The sequence below is a fragment of the Pseudoliparis swirei genome, chromosome 23, assembly GCF_029220125.1.
Source record: "Pseudoliparis swirei isolate HS2019 ecotype Mariana Trench chromosome 23, NWPU_hadal_v1, whole genome shotgun sequence".
NCBI classification, from domain to species: Eukaryota; Metazoa; Chordata; class Actinopteri; order Perciformes; family Liparidae; genus Pseudoliparis; species Pseudoliparis swirei.
Genome location: NC_079410.1, coordinates 1,983,735 through 2,002,371, shown reverse-complemented (window position 1 = coordinate 2,002,371; position 18,637 = coordinate 1,983,735). Strand labels below are relative to the sequence as shown.

Sequence of the window (18,637 nt, the reverse complement as noted above, 5' to 3'; positions counted from 1 at the left end):
TAAAAATATTATATATAAATATTTAATTATATATAAATATATTTATATATTCAAATATATATCAATATGTAAAAATAAATATCTATATATATTTATATACATACAATCCTTGTCGAGGACTTAAAGCAGCACAATAAATACAATGTGCTTTAAATATTGAATTCTAAAAAAAATAAGGCAGCTCGTTTGAAGCAGCAGGCATTTAAACAGGATTTTCACATTTAAAAAAAGAAAAGAAAGTAATGCTCATAAACATTTTAACGGCAATATTCCCCACATGTTCATGTGGTTAAACTATTTTCAGGTTAAATAGAGATCTGTTCTTTACGTTTGTTAAATCCCATCACGTCCAAAACCAACAACGCCTCCTGAAGACACGATATGAAAACAAATTGTTTCATTACGATGACGATGAAGAGGAAGAGACGACACACATGAGGTTATACATTTGATTTGTTGATGAGAAACTATCAGCAAACCTTTTCTAGAAAAACGCCACACAAATAAAATGTACAATTGTCTTTTATTAACCATTTTCAACAAAGAAATTAAGCATGTTTCAGTTCCTGCTCACATTAAATGGAAAGTTGACTCGTTACATGACGATAAACAAAAGCCCGCTCATATCTACAGGGACGACGCCACACACAGGGACGCAGGGACATCGCACAGCTCACTTCTTACTGGGGACTTTATCACTCATAAAAATAAATGTACAAGCCAGCCGCGTGGTCGTGGAGGCCGAGGAGGGCACTGGTTCTGAGCCCCCCCCCCCCATACACAGACGGGACCCGGCCGGAGGGAACCGGCTCATTTCCTCCGTCTGCTGCTGGACGAGCGGCTCGGAGACGCTCTGCTGCCGCTCCTACGCACAAATCACATTGTTGTTGTTGTTATTATTGTGTCAACAACCAGCAGCTCCTCTGCACGCTCACATTGTTGTTCTGGTGGAAAGTCAGAGTCCAGCAAAGAGACCTCGATGAAGTCATTAGTTCATTAATTGGGTATAACTGGGGTTATATAGTAGACAGGTCCAGGACCAGCATGCACCTGGGGTTATATAGTAAGCAGGTCCAGGACCAGCATGCACCTGGGGTTATATAGTAGGCAGGTACATTTCTATAAATGAGGTGTAACTCAGACCTGCGGCTCGGCGAGGGCGGTGCCGCTCTCATGTACTTGGGAGGAGAGTAACTGAGCGAGCGGGAGTCTCTCAGCGAATCGGCGGGCACCCTCTGATGCAGGGCGGGGCTACGAGGGAAACACAACATCAGAGCGCTGCTGCTGACCAATAAGGCCCGAGCCTCCACCTGTTCGTCAAGTGGAGGCCACGCCCACATGTTACCCTCGTGAACATTTAGAGCAGCGATTCCCAAACTGTGGGCCGCGGCCCACTGGTGGGCCGCGAAGGTACTGCAGGTGGGCCGCGAGAGGTCATTTACAATAAATGAATAAAATGTTTTTAATTTTCAATTTTGAAAAGTTTAAAATTAATATAAAAATATTTATGATTTAAATTACGTGTTATTCTTTTATCTGACCTATTTTTCTGACCGCCAAACAAAACGATGTCAAATGGGGCGCCCTCTTGTAGTATTAGTTTATGTTTTGATCAGAGTTGTGATCAGCGCCGCTGCTCCCATAGCGCACTACGCGTAGGGCACCACGTCCTGAGGGGGCTCCACAAAATAGGCAACTAAAACAATCATCATTGTTATAATAATTATAATGCCGATATTATTTCAGTCTAGAAATATTAGGCGCCTTTTAGGCATGTATATCACAAAACAGGCAGAACAAGAGATATATTTAATCGCTCAGCACCCCCGTTAACACATCTCGGGTCGCATCGCTCTGTCTGCCGTGATGCGCGCCGACACATCCGCGCACACAGCAGGGTTTTTCCTGGGTCAAAATGGGTCTTCGGTGCTCAAAAAAAAAAATGTTGCGCGCAACATCTATTCATGCACGTCAGGCTGTTGAGTGAGTGATCAGCAGCTGGCCGCTCAGACAAGTCGCGCAACTCACAGTTGCGTATTGATCAAACAAGAAGACACGCTTATCAACTCCAGTAAATTTCGTCTACCCCCCGTCAACTCTTCTCGGCTCGCGCGCACCAGAGCTCCGATGCCGGCGCGCGCCTCCCTCAGCCGGGATGCGCGCACAGGTGAGCACACCTCAGTGTTAAATTACGGCTTAGGCGCGCCCACATTTTCTCTATGCAGGAAAAACCCTGCACAGGTGAACACACTCTCACTAGCCCCCCCCCCCCGTCGACAACGCGTCGTCAACGCTGATTGGGATTTAAGGCTTGGGTGGGCCGCAGAAGATTTTCAGATTTCAAATTGGGCCGTGGCATTCTTGAGTTTGGGAACCGCTGATTTAGAGGAACTAGTCATGAAGAGGAAATCAATTCTTGAGCTTTGGACAAGTTTTAGACAAGTTAATACCTCAGAACGTGAGCTGGAGTATTTATTATTCATCAGTTCAAAACCGCCATTTAAATGTGGCACTACTCTGTGTACTTTACGTGTACTTCTACTCCGTGGAACATGGGCATCGTACTTTCTACTACACAAATCATTTCAGAGTCTCACCTCTTTTTCTTAGTTTCCTTTTCATTCTCCGATGAGGAGGACGAGGACGGAGAGCTTTGAGCTTTGACCGGCTTCCTGTTGAAAAGACAAACATGGAGGTGAATTATTAATAAAGTCATTTAAGATGAATCGGGAGGAGCAGACCGGTCAGGAGCGAGGTGGCACGGACGAGCAGGATAAAAAACATAGACAGGAATAAATATCATCTTCCTGCTCCTGAAGTAATGTAATAAGACACCTCCGCTCCAGGTCTACAGGCCACGCCCCCTTGCTAGTGACTGGACGGAGCAGGAAGCCCCACCCACAAGCACCCGGGAGGCGGAGACCAAAAACAAACATCGAACGGCCATTTATTATTGCACACGCCACGGCTTTCCTCCCGCTTACCCTTTTCCTGGCTCCACGTCGGAGTCGGAGCTGTCTGAAGAGGAGGACGAGGAGGAGGAAGAGGAGGAGGACGAGGAGGAGGAGCTGCTGCTGCTGCTCCGGCTGGCTTTCTTGTTGGCGCTCGCCTCCTTCCCGTTCACGGCGCTCTCGCTCCCCATTGGCTGCTCTGGCGGCTGAGCGGCCGCGGCCGCCGACTTCCTGCTCGCACCTCGAGACGGCGGTTTGGCTTCTGGTTGGCTGGCGGCGGGAGGAGCAGGAGACCTGCTGGAGGGAACGTCGGCACGCCGGGAGTCGGACTGGGAGCCCCTCCTCCCTGAGGGCGGGGCGTGGGAGGAGTCTCTGGAGGCGCCCTGTGAGGACGGGGGGCGGCTCTTCTGCTCCCGGTCCGCCCCCTCCTCATCCTCCGCCTTCGGCGGCGCTTTGGCGTCTTTCTTCTCTCGCTGGGGTGAAGGCGAGGATGAGGAGGAAGAGGAGGAGCCGGAGGAGGAAGAGGAGGAAGAGGAGGAGGACCTGGTGGGCGGGGGAACATCTTTCGGGGGGAGGGGCTCCTTCACCCGCTCTCTCTCTTGCTCCGCCTCCCTCTGCCGGGTCCTCTCCTGGCCTCTCTCTCTCGCCCGCTCTCTGGAGAGGGAGCGACTGCTCCTCCTGCGGCGCGGGGGAGACGGGGAGCGCCGCGACCTGAGGAGGAAACAGAGCATCATGGCGGACCGACTGAATATCATCCATATCCGAGTCTTAAGCTCCGGCCTCAGCTCCTCTCACCTGTTGGGGGGACTCGGCCGCCTCTGGCTTCTAGACCTGGACCTGTTGCGCCTTCTGGGGCTTCTGGACCGGCCCCCCCTGTTGGGAACCCGTTCTCTCTCTCTCTGCCTGTCTCTGTCTCTCTCTCTCTCCCTGTCTCTGACTCTCTCTCTCTCCCTGTCTCTCTCCCTGTCTCTGTCTCTCTCCCTGTCCCGGTTGGACCAGGCCGGAGGAGGAGAAGCTCTCCTGGATCTGGTCTGGGGTTCCTGGTACTGCCTGGGTGGAGTGCGCCGGGCCTGGGAGGCGCCGGTGGTCTTCTGGGCCGGGGAGCGTGACCTCCTGGCCGTGGAGCCGGCGGGCCTCCTGGCCGCCTCCCCCTCCCCCCGTCGCTCCCTTTCCCCGCCCTTGGCCTCCGCCCTGGTCCTCTCCCCCTCGGCGTCCTTGCCGGCGTCCGCTCTGCCGGGCGCCGGCGGAGGAGGACTGGGGCTGTCCATCTGGGTGGGGCTGTAGCGCTCCTGGCCTTTCTTCTGGTTGCCCTCTGCAGGAGGCCTCTCCCTCTCCCTCTCCCTCTCCTTCTTGTCTCCTTCTCTCTCCTTCTGGGCTCTCGGCGGCCCGTCGCCCCCGGAGGCGGGGCTTTCTCTTCTACCGTTGGCCAAATACCTTTCCACCGCGGCGCCGATGGCGGCCGGGGCGCTTTTCCCCGTCGCCTCCGGCGCAGACTTCTTCTTCTTCTTGGCCTCGTCTTCAGAGGACGAGGATGAAGAGGAGGAGGAGCTGTCGCTGTCACTACCGCTGCTGCTGCTGCTGCTGCTACTGCTGCTCTCCCGCTTCTTCTCAGCCGGTTTCTCCTCCTCATCTGGTTTCTCCTTGGGAGGAGGGGGAGGAGGAGGAGGGCTCCTCGTCTTCTCCGGTCTCCCGCCTTTCTCGGTGGCCCTCGACCCGTCTCTCCTCCTTTCTGCATCCTCGTCTCCTTTCCTGCATCCTTCTGGAGCTCGCTCCTGTTCCCTCTGCCTGTTGGGAAGCCGCTCCTTCTCCTTCAGGCTCTCTCCTTCTTTTCCTCTCCTCCTCTCGTCCTCCCTCTCTCTCTGACGGCCATTGGCGACGGGGGACGGCTGTCCTCCGTCCCTCCTGCGGTCATTCTTCTGTTGGAAAGGAGACGCCTCCTTCTCCTGCCTCCTACCGGTGTCTCTCCTGGAGTCGGTCCGACGCTCCTTCTCTTCGCTCCTCTCTCTCCGAGGCCTCTCCTTCACAGGGGGAGGCGAAGAGGAGGAGGAGGAGGAGGAGGAGGAGCCACGTCTCGTCTTCTTGTCCTGTTTATTCCGGTCTTTTTCCCGCTCAGTGTCTCTACTCCTTTCCGTCCTAGTTTCCTGTTTGGGAGGAGGAGGAGAAGGGGATGAAGACGGGTCATTCCTGGTCCTCTGAGGAGCACTCTCCTTTCCTTTGTCCCTCCTCTCTCTGCTTCTTGAACGCCTCCCTTTCTCCACGTCTCTGCTTTTTGGAAGGCTGCCTTTCTCCCCATCTCGGCTCCTGGAGCGCCTCCCCCTCTCGTTGTCTCTGCTCCTCGAACGCCTCCCCCTCCCCCTCTCGTTGTCTCTGCTCCTCGAACGCCTCCCCCTCTCCACCTCTCTGCTTCGGGGGCTCCTTCCTCTCTCCTTCTCCACCTCCCTGCTCCTTGAACGCCTCCCTTTCTCCCTCTCCCTGCTTTTATCTGGCGGCGGTGGAGGAGAAGGCGATGAAGAGTTGTGTCTCTTCTTGGAGGTCTTCTCCTTTTCCCTCTCGGGGTGGGGCCTCTTCTACATGAAGAAGACGAGTTGCTGTTATTTGAGATACTTTGAGCTCAAGCGTCCGGCGAAGCTTTGAGTGGCCGACTCACCGCTTCTCCTCCCTGATGAGGAGGGCTGCTCTCCTCGTGTCCCCGTCTCCTCCTCTCCGGGGATCTCCCCTTTCTTCCTTCGTCCCCTCTCCTGGCGGTTTGGTCCTGTTGCCGTGACCTCAGAGGGGGCGGAGACTGGCTGTGGAACAGAAGCCACGCACATACCGAGGAGACGGATCAATAATCCAGATTAAAAAGGCCAATAACGAACGTCCGCCGATGAAGAGCCAGAAGACACGGCGCCCTCGCCTCTCACCTGCGCGCCGAGCCGGAGGAGACGCTGATGTGCCGCGCGGCCTTCGCCGTGGGCGGACTGGAGCTTTGGTTCTTCTTGGTTTTCTTCTTGGCGTCCTCTGAAGAGCTGCAGTGGGACGTTACACACCAGTCAGAGTCTGGATGTCGTACATATTCAGTTCTGAATGTAAACAATACTTCAGACTCTGCTGCTTGTGAAGGACACTGTGATGAAGAGACACCTACCTGTCGTCCTCCTCCTCGTCTTCAGACGCCTCGCTGAAACACAATGTGTACAGTCAACAATCAGACCAGCGACACCATGGAGCAGAAGATCAGAATGCAGTGAAGACGAGTACCGTTTCTTCTTCTTCTTTTTGGATTTCTTCTTCTCTCGTCGAGGAGATGGAGACTGACTCTCTGAGCTGCTGGTGGAAGGAAAACAAACCGTCACCCTCGTCTTCATCCATCCATCTCTCACCTAGAGGATCATTAGAAGACCCTTCTTCTCTTTAGAAGACCATTCCCCTCTTTAGAAGACCCTTCCCCTCTTTAGAAGACCCTTCTCCTCTTCTTTAGAAGACCGTTCCCCTCTTCCACCCTTCTCTCACCTGTCTCTGTTCTTGTTTTTCTTTTTCTTCTTCCGACTGCGCTTCTTGGGAGGAGAATCTGAATTCTCTGAATCCTCCACCAACCTGAGAGAGAGCAGACGTCATGTGACCCGTGAACATGATACACTCTCAACATTACAACCTCAATACGTTTGTATTTCATCTCCTTTCAGCCCAAAGAAGCTGAAGCTCTTCTCTCTCGATATTGAACGTGTGTTTACGTTTCTTCTCTGACTTGGGAGGAAATGTTCTGTCCTGCTTACGTGTATTTCTGCTGCTGCTGCTGCCGCTCCCTCTCCAGGCGGTCCTGCTCCTTCTTCTCCTTCTCCCGCTCCTTGCGGTCGGCGTGGAAGGACGAGCCGTCCACGTAGTCGCTGGAGATGCCGAACGCGGCGCGAAGACGGTCGTTCTTCTGCTGGTTGGCTGCAGCCAGAGCGTGAGTCTCCGTGGCCCTGAGGGAATGGGGAGGAGGCCGGTCACGAGCGCTACTTCTTTATTCTCTGCAATAAACGTACACATTTAACCAGGCTGTCATGGGAGACAGCGAGGAACCACGACATAAAGAAATTGCGATCTTTGTTTATGGTTGTAAGTCAATATTTATATTTATATTTACACCCTGTAGTATTTGATTGCACCAAAGACAACTTTAAAAAGCACCACAGTCACAGCAGCTTCCACGAGGATCGGCGGTCGTCTCTTGTGATAAAATCAAAATAAAAACTGAATTCCTCACGTGGGTCGGTCCGTGGCGGCGGCGGCCGGCTCCTGCTGCTCCTGCAGCATCATACGGAAGCTGTTCACCTTCTCCTCGATCTCCTCGGCCGAATACCTGCCCACACAGAGGGAGAGGAGGATTACGTCACGGCGACCGTCGTCGTCATCATCATCACCATCGGCCGCCTCTCGGTGACTCGCGGCCCACCCTTGCTCCTCCATCATGTCCTGCAGCTCGGCGCACTTGACCTCCAGCTGCCTCTTGCGTTGGTGCTCCAGGATGTCGGCGTTGGGCTGCCTGTTGAGCTGGCTCTCCAGCCTCTCGCGGTCCTTCTCGTCGCGCTCGCCGCCCCGCTCGTCCCGCGGCCGCTTCACCCGCAGGCTCGACAGGTTGCGCTGCACGTAGCCGTTGGTGCCGCTGCCCCGCGGGGTCGTCAGGCCGATCCCATTGTACATGGCTCTGCACAAGGAGGAAGACGCTTCATACATACGGACGTCACAGCAGCAGGACCAGTTTGAATAGTAAATAAGTAAAAACATATACACAAAATACAGGTTTCACTACGGGGTTACGAAGTGTGAGAACAATGTTGTTTCCCCTTTACGATGACATCATTTAAATACATTAACTGAATCTTCACTTCATTTGGTAGAGCCGTGATGGTCCAATTACAGTTAGCAGAATGCAATTAAGGCTGAACCATTCCTTCCTTCTGAAGACTAATAATATGGGAATTTAAATGTAGTTCATAGTAATAAATAATAATAAAACAACATTAAAAGATCTTAATCCAACACAAATATGTATCTCTCCAGAATACAAAGAAGAATAAACGTGAACTAAAAACCAGTGTCCTCGTCAGTAAAGAGAAAGGACATTAAATACAACAATAAAAACAACAACCGCCTCTGCAGTTGTTCCATGTTCAGCATTTTAACACACGGATGAGTTAGTGTTCTAAGATGGCTGACACACACACACACACACACACACACACACACACACACACACGGCTCTGTGGGATGGCTGCGGACGACGTCCAACACAGAAACACAGACCACAACACACACATCATCATCATCATCATCATAATAATAATAATAACTTTAATGCATAGCGTCAGGCGTCTCGCCACGTATCGCAGCTGATAAAACGCATCATGAACCACACGAAACACCGAGCGGGTCCGTTTCTATCTGGTCGAGTCCAAACAAACGTCCAGAAACTACACCTTTTATTCACAATAAAAAGGTTGTTGCGTAGTAACACGTGCGCCAGGGGAAAAAGGCCTGTTGCTACGTCAGACAGCGTGTTTATGACGACTGAGGCCAAATAACCAGCTTATCAACAACACATCAGGACTCACTGGACACTATTAACGTGGGTGGAACTTCGTGTAAGAAGCAACGCGGCGAGCTCAGCGCCTCGCGTTCAGGACAAGGCCCGACGGCTCGCTGCGCAGCGAACAATCCCCTCTCAAGCTAGCAGGCTAACGTGGCTCTTACGTACCGGCTGTTTTCTCCGGTACCGGAGAGGAAAACGTCGTCGGGGGATGAATTATATCCTTTTGAATGAGACAATAAAACAGAGTTGATGATAACCGAGTCCTTCGAACCGTGTGTGTGAGAGGTGGGTGGGCAATATAAAGAAACTCCGCCAACGGTAGTTAGCTATCGGCTAACTAGCTGGTCTGATCGCCGAGCCAAGAGGGAGAACGAGACCAAAACCGAATGACGTCATACGCACGGGACGCAAGTGGCGATGCGTTCAGGTGTCGGGTTGGAAAATAGTATTTTAGAAAGAAAGAAAGAAAGATAGATAGATAGATAGATAGATCTTACTCCATATACACATATAGTAGTACAGGTGTATTCCTTTATGGATATTAGATAATAGATAATAAAATGTTTTTTACCATATTATTATATTACTGCCAGACCCTCCAGCACAAACACACACAGTTGGTTTAGAGACCTGAATGTACTTTGTTAATATTTAATTATTTATTTATCTTAATATATCTATTTTCTATTATTATAATTATTATAATCTGTTATAGTTATAATTATATTCATGATATATCCTATATTATTAGTTGTATCTATTATATGTTGTATAGTATTATCTATTATTATTATATGTATTATCTTATTATATCTTATTATCTATTTTATAATATCCCTAAAGGAATAAACCCGTTCTACTATATGTGTATATTGAGTAAGGTTCCTTATATGGTTCACATCCTCCATAGGAACGCCCACTTCGGCTACGCATAAAGAACGCAAGAAGAACTACATTTCCCAGAATGCAATCGGCTGGTTTTGACGCAATTCTTTGCCATAAAAACATCCTGCCTCGACCCGACAGTTACTGACGGTGGATCCAGTCGAGGAGGCGTGCTAGCTGCTGCGCTGCGGGGGCCGTTTACCTGGAGAAGAACCGAACCGAACCACACGAACCCAATCGGACAACATGGCCGAAGGCGACAACAAAAGCGCGAACATGCTCGTGAGTGTTTAGCCGTTTTAACCGGATTTACAGGAAGGTAACCGTGACGTTAGCTTCCCCCGCTAACCTTGTGGAGCGGATGGCCCCTTTTCATATTTTTGTTTTGTTTTTTTCCGGTCAAAGCAGCGGGAGCCGACCGGGGGGTCAACGGGCGGTCTCCCCGGTAACCGGCCGCCGCTCGGTGTGACGGCCGTCGGCTAGTTGGCTTGTGAAGCTAGTTGAGCTAACGCTAGCTAGCTAGTGACGAGGCTCGTGCTGCACAGTCATATCGGTGCCTTGCTTATCGACCCGGGCAGCCGCACCCTCGACCTGTTCTCACGGCAGGTGCATTCAGGAGACTTCAGACTCCAACGCGTGACTTTAGTTGTAAACACGTTGGCACCGATCCGAACTCCTTTAAATCTCCTTTTTGTTTAAAAGTTAATCCACTAAGCCCCGCCCCCTCTGACTGACACCCCGGGACAATTTACCTCTACTCCCTTTATCTGTTCTTCCCTTTTAAAATACACGTGACACTCTTACTTTATAATGTGTACTGGTTCCATGGTGCTGGTTCCATGCATGTGCAACATATTAAGAAGCACATACATGTATGATGACAGATTTAAGGCGACTTGTTTGAGTTGATTTCACGCTCGTGTTTCCCTGCTCACCACGGCTTCTCGACGCGTGGCCCTCGCTCTCTGCTGTTATAGATTATTTGCCAGTTTTAGCAGTCATGTGGTTGTCTGTGTATTAATGTGCGTGTGTGTGTGTAGGCTCAGGAAACGGCCCAGCTGGAGGAGCAGCTGCAGGGCTGGGGCGAGGTGATCCTGGCCGGGGACCGCGTGCTCCGCTGGGAGAAGCCCTGGTTCCCCGGAGCCCTGATCGGTGCTTCCACCGTGCTCTTCACGTGAGGCCTTTCTTCACTGCGTCACACACACACACACACACACACTGATGGGCACATAGTTGCCTGCCCCCCCCCCCCCCGGTCAGAATCTGGCCTAAAACTAAAAGAGGAGCTCAGGATCGATGATTAACTCTTTATGGCAATGAGACTCTTAACCTCGACTGCTCCTCCTCCTCAGGCTGATTTACTACCTGGACCCGTCGGTGCTGACCGGGCTCTCCTGCGCCATCATGCTGCTCTGCCTCGCCGACTACCTGGTGCCCACCCTCGCCCCCCGAGTCTTCGGCGCCAATAAGTGGTGAGCGCGGCCTCGTCCTCCTCGCGTTGCTCTGTGTTTCTCTGACCCGTTCCTCATGCGCAGCTCTCTGGGATGTTTGTGTTCTGTGTCCAGGTTTTAAAAATAGAAAGAACTGGCAGCTGAGCAGTGAAATGAGCCGTAAATCCTTCTTGCTCATCGCCGTCTAAATAGTTCTTCTGTCTGGAGCGCTGAAAAGAAACTACATGTTTGGCTTTTAGCGGAGAGAACTTGCACTTCTGCATATATTATATTCATATGAAAGCAAGCCGGGACCGGCGCAGGTGATTTATTGGAGCCGTTGGTTGAGGTTCTTCACTCCTGAGGAGGAAGACGAGTTCTCTTTATTTATTCATATCGGCCTCACGGTGTCCGTCTGTTCTCTTTTTCTGCCGAGCTCTCCGTCTCTCAGCCGTGTTTGATGGAGACAACAGACACCGCGACAGGATAGAGTAACAGCCGCCTGCCCCCCCCTCCCCCCTCTGCAGCAGATTAGAACCCAAAGAGTTTGAACGGTGACCATTCAAGTGGAGAGTCGGTGTGTTCTGACTCCAGAAGCGGTTGTGTTGGGGCTGAGGGGAGAGGGACTAACGAGACCCCCGCCTGGGTTTAAAGGCAGCAACAGGCTGGGTGGCTGCACAGTCAGCCGTGGGGGCGGGGCTTAACGGGGCTACCGGCCGTGTGACAACAAGGACACAAATAGTGGCCGATGGCTCAGCAGAACACAAAGGCCACTTTGCTCCGGTGGCGCCGTCCATCACGCCAACAGACCGCCGTGGTCTTCAGCCGGGTCTCTCGTCTCCAACGAGAAGTTCAATGTTACAAGATGTCTGGAAACGATGAAGCCGAGGTTTAGGTTCCTTTGATCGCGTTCTAAAGGGTTGAGGCCTCATGAGGAGCGTAAAGGTGGGGCATGTCTTCTCTATTTCCTCCATCAATGAGTGAGGCACACACGGGTCAAGAGGTGAGTGTGTTGAGCTGGACCTCTCCCTGTGAACAGGACCAGCCAGCAGCAGCAGCGCTTCCATGAGATCTGTGGGAACCTGGTGAAGACGCAGCGCCGCGCGGCGGGCTGGTGGATGCGTCTCTGCGCCCTGAAGGAGGAGAAGCCCAAAATGGTAGATAAAAATGCGACGAACGCACATTCAGAACTCTCCCGTCCCCGTGGGACCGTCTCTGTGCTCCACATAGCGTATCCTCGGCCGACTCGCTGCTCCACTTAGCAGAACTGGGCTACGGGCTAACCGGGTTAGACACGCCCTGAAGGCGCATTCCTTAATTCAATGGCGCTTTGTCGCCGTCTTGAGATGCCGGCGCGTGTTCCTTGATACCGAGTGAGGTGATGTAATCCTCCTGCTCTCCACAGTACTTTGCCTCCGTCATCAGCAGCTTGCTGGCGGTGGCCTGGATCGGACAGCAGGTGCACAACCTGTTCCTCACCTACCTGATCGGTGAGTATCGGCTTTTCGACATCCAACATGCACGGGGTTTACATGCCAAACGGATTAATACTTCAAATCCACAGGTTATTACTGGATGAGACTGTAGGTCCATTGAGACGAGATGCGTGTCTGAAATGAAGGTTTGGTCCCCGAAGTCGGGAAACGCTCTGCTCGTGGTTTTATGTGCGGTCGCTGGGAAACGAAGTCAGTTTGTCAGCAGTTGCAAAATGTTGCTGCGGCTCATGAAATATGCACAAATACTTTATTAATCCCTCACGGGGAAATTGTTTAGTCATGTGTTCTGCCTGTGAAGGGAGTTGTTATGCGTTTAAATCTTTCAATGGCAGCGGTTTTGCTTGCATTTTGTAACCCCGAGGCAACAGATGAGATTTATATATGGACACACACACATTTTTTCTATAGAAAAATATATATATTTTCCATAAAAAGATATGTATATTTTTCTATTTAAAAATAATATGTGGGTAGTTTTTTTCTTTCTATTAATTGTGTGTCGTTTTTTATTTTAAAAGTAATATATTTCTAGTTTTAAATTCTTTTTATTTATTTTTAATAGAAAAAAAGTTTTTTTACATATAAATATATATATATTTTTTAAAAATTGTAGATTTTTATATATTTTAAATTGAATATTTATATGTTATTAATGTTCATATACAGGACTGTCTCAGAAAATTAGAATATTGTGATAAAGTTCTTTATTTTCTGTAATGCAATTAAAAAAACAAAAATGTCATGCATTCTGGATTCATTACAAATCAACTGAAATATTGCAAGCCTTTTATTCTTTTAATATTGCTGATTATGGTTTACAGCTTAAGAAAACTCTAAAATCCTATCTCATAAAATTTTAATATTTCCTCAGACCAAGTAAAAAAAAGATTTATAACAGCTGAGTGTTTGTCAAGGCTCAGGAAACCCTTGCAGGTGTTTCGAGTTAATTAGACAATTCAAGTGATTTGTTTAATACCCTACTAGTATACTTTTTCATGATATTCTAATATTTAGAGATAGGATATTTGAGTTTTCTTAAGCTGTAAGCCATAATCAGCAATATTAAAAGAATAAAAGGCTTGCAATATTTCAGTTGATTTGTAATGAATCCAGAATGCATGACATTTTTGTTTTTTAAATTGCATTACAGAAAATAAAGAACTTTATCACAATATTCTAATTTTCTGAGACAGTCCTGTATATATATATAATAAAATGTGTATTTCCAGAAATTTTGAAAAATAATTAAATTATATATTTTGTATTTAATATATATACACACATGAAGTGTCTACTGAGCCAAATGTTTAGATTGAATAAAACGATAATCTAAATGTGGTTAAAGAGGAAAAGATGAACAGGTCGTCTCTCCGGCTGCAGGACACAAACCGGTTAGTGAGAAACGTGACACGAGTACTTCAGACTCATGTTGTCATGACGTCAGAGGGTTGACTCGTCATGTTTCTATGGCGCCCCGTCTTCTCCTCCATGGACACGTTCTGCTGGCGTGGCGGTTCATCTTCATCCTCTTGGTCTTCCTCAGTGAGCTTTCTGCTGCTGCTGCCCGGCCTCAACCAGCACGGCGTCATCACCAAGTACGCCTCCATGGCCAAGAGGGAGATCAACAAGCTGCTCAAACAGAAGGAGAAGAAGAACGAGTAGCGGAGGGGCGGAGCGCCACGGGAAGTTGAAGGAAGTCGTTTGAGAAGGAGAGCTGGAGGAGAGCCTCCTGCGCCTCGCCCTCCGCCCAGAGCGAGACGCGCCTCCTCCTTTCATCACGTTAATAAGTTTCAGTTCTCTCGCCACCGACATTTGAAACGGCCGCCGCCCGCTTCGTTTTCTCTAGTGTCGCTGCCATGCATGATCACAGCACTGAGCCACACACACGCACCCTCCGGTTTCCTCTCCCTTCCTTTGGGACGTCATGTTTTAAGCTCCTCCCCCTCCACTCAGCGACTCAGCAGCTGATTGCGCTGCGTCATCGTTTTAACCTCGTGGATTCCTCTCAGTATTTCTGTTTTATTATTTGCGTCGGTCGCGTTCGGACCAGCCGGTCGTGTCACTGTTCCAGTTCTTGCTTCTTCTGCTTTGGTTGTATTTAAAATGATAACGCTGAAACAAAACTGGATTATGGTTGAGCTCTCGATGTGCTGCTAGCTGGACCCCCCCAGACCCCCCAGACCCCCTAACTGGTGTGGGGTGTCTCTGTAAATAGAACCACATGTATTTCCTTCACTCGCTCCTCTTATTTATGTCTTCTTTCCTCCGTCTTTCTGGTTTGTCTTTCAACTCATTTCATTTTTTTTGTCGTTATTGGATTTCTGTACGAAAATGAATAAAATTTGATTTAAATTAATTTCACTGGTCCTTGTCTTGTTTTCGTTAGCAGCTGGTTCAGTTCCAGAGTTTTTATCCCAGGTGGTTGATAGAAGACTGGATCCATAAATGCGTCTCGTCTGGACTGACTATCTGTTTGTTATATATAACCAGATGTAGATATACTCTAAACTACAATGCTCCTGCTGCTTTAATAGACATATTAAATATATTTCTGTTAAAGAACTTTTATATTAACCCGAAACATTGATTCTGAATTCGTTTATTTCATTTTCCATTCCTTGCTTTAATTTATTTTATTTCCATCTCCCGGTTTTATTATGTATAATCTTAATTATATTTTATTTGTATGAAGATGTTGCCACTGCGCCCCCGTGCGGCCGCTGGAGGAAATGCAGGTGCTCTGGTGCGTCCATCTTTCTCCCGGTCCTCCGTTCGGTTACACCGGGAGATTCACCTCCTTGTTTCACCTCCTTGTTTCACCTCCATGTTTCACCTCCTTGTTTCATGTTTCACCTCCATGTTTTACCTCCATGTTTCACCTCGTTTCATGTTTCACCTCCATGTTTCACCTCCTTGTTCCATGTTTCACCTCCTTGTTCCATGTTTCACCTTGTTTTATCTCCATGTTTCACCTCCATGTTTCACCTAGTTTCATGTTTCACCTCCATGTTTCACCTCCTTGTTCCATGTTTCACCTCCATGTTTCACCTCCTTGTTTTATCTCCATGTTTCACCTCCATGTTTTACCTCCATGTTTCACCTCCTTGTTTCATGTTTCACCTCCATGTTTCACCTCCTTGTTCCATGTTTCACCTCCTTGTTCCATGTTTCACCTTGTTTCTTGTTTCACCTCCTTGTTCCATGTTTCACCTCGTTTTATCTCCATGTTTCACCTCCTTGTTTCTTGTTTCACCTCCTTGTTTTATCTCCTTGTTTCAGTTCCATGTTTCACCTCCTTGTTTCATCTCCATGTTTTATCTCCATGTTTCACCTCCATGTTTCACCTCCTTGTTTCATGTTTCACCTCCATGTTTCACCTCCTTGTTTCATGTTTCACCTCCTTGTTTTATCTCCATGTTTCACCTCCTTGTTTCATGTTTCACCTCCTTGTTTTATCTCCATGTTTCACCTCCTTGTTTAATCTCCATGTTTCACCTCCTTGTTTCATGTTTCACCTCCATGTTTCACCTCCTTGTTTCATCTCCATGTTTCACCTCCTTGTTCCATGTTTCACCTCCTTGTTTCTTGTTTCACCTCCATGTTTCACCTCCTTGTTCCATGTTTCACCTCCTTGTTTCATCTCCATGTTTCACCTCCTTGTTTTATCTCCTTGTTTCAGTTCCATGTTTCACCTCCTTGATTCACCACCTTGTTTCATCTCCATGTTTTATCTCCATGTTTCACCTCCTTGTTTAATGTTTCACCTCCATGTTTCACCTCCTTGTTTCATGTTTCACCTCCTTGTTTTATCTCCATGTTTCACCTCCTTGTTTCATCTCCTTGTTCCATGTTTCACCTCGTTTCACCTCCTTGTTTCATGTTTCACCTCCTTGTTTTATCTCCATGTTTCACCTCCATGTTTTATCTCCATGTTTCACCTCCATGTTTTACCTCCTTGTTTCATGTTTCACCTCGTTTCATGTTTCACCTCCTTGTTCCATGTTTCACCTCCTTGTTCCATGTTTCACCTCCTTGTTTCATCTCCATGTTTCACCTCCTTGTTTTATCTCCATGTTTCACCTCCTTGTTTCATCTCCATGTTTCACCTCCTTGTTTTATCTCCATGTTTCACCTCCATGTTTTATCTCCATGTTTCACCTCCTTGTTCCATGTTTCACCTCCTTGTTTCATCTCCATGTTTCACCTCCTTGTTCCATGTTTCACCTCCTTGTTTCTTGTTTCACCTCCTTGTTTCATCTCCATGTTTTATCTCCTTGTTTTATCTCCTTGTTTCACCTCCTTGTTTTATCTCCTTGTTTCACCTCCTTGATTCACCACCTTGTTTTATCTCCATGTTTCACCTCCTTGTTTCATGTTTCACCTCCATGTTTCACCTCCTTGTTTCATGTTTCACCTCCTTGTTTTATCTCCATGTTTCACCTCCTTGTTTCATCTCCTTGTTCCATGTTTCACCTCCTTGTTTCACCTCCTTGTTTCATGTTTCACCTCCTTGTTCCATGTTTCACCTCCTTGTTTTATCTCCATGTTTCACCTCCTTGTTCCATGTTTCACCTCCATGTTTTATCTCCATGTTTCACCTCCATGTTTTATCTCCATGTTTCACCTCCTTGTTCCATGTTTCACCTCCATGTTTTATCTCCATGTTTCACCTCCATGTTTTATCTCCATGTTTCACCTCCTTGTTTTATCTCCATGTTTCACCTCCTTGTTCCATGTTTCACCTCCTTGTTTCATGTTTCACCTCCTTGTTTCATGTTTCACCTCCATGTTTCACCTCCTTGTTTCATGTTTCACCTCCATTTTTCACCTCCTTGTTCCATGTTTCACCTCCATGTTTTATCTCCATGTTTCACCTCCTTGTTTCACCTCCTTGTTTCACCTCCTTGTTTCATGTTTCACCTCCTTGTTCCATGTTTCACCTCCATGTTTCACCTCCTTGTTCCATGTTTCACCTCCATGTTTCATCTCCATGTTTCACCTCCTTGTTTTATCTCCATGTTTCACCTCCTTGTTTTATCTCCATGTTTCACCTCCTTGTTTCATCTCCATGTTTCACCTCCTTGTTTCATCTCCATGTTTCACCTCCTTGTTTTATCTCCATGTTTTATCTCCATGTTTCACCTCCATGTTTTACCTCCTTGTTTCATGTTTCACCTCGTTTCATGTTTCACCTCCATGTTTCACCTCCTTGTTCCATGTTTCACCTCCATGTTTCACCTCCTTGTTCCATGTTTCACCTCCTTGTTCCATGTTTCACGTTTCACCTCCATGTTTCATGTTTCACCTCCATGTTTCACCTCCTTGTTCCATGTTTCACCTCCATGTTTCACCTCCTTGTTTCATCTCCATGTTTCACCTCCTTGTTTCACCTCCATGTTTTATCTCCATGTTTCACCTCCTTGTTCCATGTTTCACCTCCTTGTTTCATCTCCATGTTTCACCTCCTTGTTTTATCTCCTTGTTTCAATTCCATGTTCCATGTTTCACCTCCTTGTTTTATCTCCTTGTTTCAATTCCATGTTCCATGTTTCACCTCCTTGTTTCATCTCCTTGTTCCATGTTTCACCTCCTTGTTTCACCTCCTTGTTTCATGTTTCACCTCCTTGTTTCACCTCCTTGTTTCATGTTTCACCTCCTTGTTTCACCTCCTTGTTTCATGTTTCACCTCCTTGTTTCATGTTTCACCTCCATGTTTCACCTCCTTGTTCCATGTTTCACCTCCTTGTTCCATGTTTCACCTCCTTGTTTTATCTCCATGTTTCACCTCCATGTTTCACCTCGTTTCATGTTTCACCTCCATGTTTCACCTCCTTGTTTCATGTTTCACCTCCATGTTTCACCTCCTTGTTCCATGTTTCACCTCCTTGTTTCATCTCCATGTTTCACCTTGTTTTATCTCCATGTTTCACCTTGTTTTATCTCCATGTTTCACCTCCTTGTTTTATCTCCATGTTTCACCTCCTTGTTCTCCTTGTTTCAGTTCCATGTTTCTCCTTGTTTCAGTTCCATGTTTCACCTCCTTGTTTTATTCCATGTTCCATGTTTCATCTGTTTCATCTCCATGTTTTATCTCCATGTTTCACCTCCATGTTTCACCTTCCATGTTTCATCCTTGTTTCATGTTTCACCATGTTTCACCTCCTTGTTTTATCTCCATGTTTCACCTCCATGTTTCACCTCCTTGTTTCATGTTTCACCTCCTTGTTTCACCTCCTTGTTCCATGTTTCACCTCCATGTTTCCTTGTTTCATGTTCCTTGTTTCTCCATGTTTCATTGTTTATCTCCATGTTTCACCTCCA

At 47.9% G+C, this 18,637-nt stretch overlaps 2 protein-coding genes across 4 annotated transcripts; one reads left to right on the top strand and one right to left on the bottom strand.

Annotated features, from left to right (window-relative positions):
• Positions 1-506: 506 nt before the first annotated feature.
• On the bottom strand, positions 507-8,877 carry srrm2 (serine/arginine repetitive matrix 2). 3 transcript variants are annotated; one of them, XM_056406519.1, is made up of 14 exons: positions 8,671-8,876; positions 7,369-7,620; positions 7,180-7,275; positions 6,707-6,895; positions 6,444-6,527; positions 6,192-6,260; positions 6,079-6,111; positions 5,855-5,959; positions 5,599-5,737; positions 3,747-5,518; positions 2,985-3,662; positions 2,598-2,672; positions 1,144-1,251; positions 507-865 (listed from the first exon to the last, which is right to left on the bottom strand). In XM_056406519.1, exons 2-14 carry the CDS (start codon positions 7,614-7,616, stop codon positions 811-813), a joined length of 3,651 nt encoding a protein of 1,216 aa, XP_056262494.1. In that variant the 5' UTR covers positions 7,617-7,620; positions 8,671-8,876; the 3' UTR covers positions 507-810. The 3 variants fall into 3 exon arrangements, with proteins under 3 accessions (XP_056262494.1, XP_056262495.1, XP_056262497.1); XM_056406520.1 differs by having other exon boundaries at positions 6,192-6,257; XM_056406522.1 differs by lacking the exon at positions 1,144-1,251 and having other exon boundaries at positions 8,671-8,877.
• A 624-nt stretch (positions 8,878-9,501) lies between these two features.
• arl6ip1 (ADP-ribosylation factor-like 6 interacting protein 1) lies at positions 9,502-14,672 on the top strand. The gene is made up of 6 exons (XM_056406869.1): positions 9,502-9,672; positions 10,431-10,564; positions 10,743-10,862; positions 11,860-11,977; positions 12,226-12,310; positions 13,860-14,672. Exons 1-6 carry the CDS (start codon positions 9,637-9,639, stop codon positions 13,976-13,978), a joined length of 612 nt encoding a protein of 203 aa, XP_056262844.1. The 5' UTR covers positions 9,502-9,636; the 3' UTR covers positions 13,979-14,672.
• Positions 14,673-18,637: the final 3,965 nt, after the last annotated feature.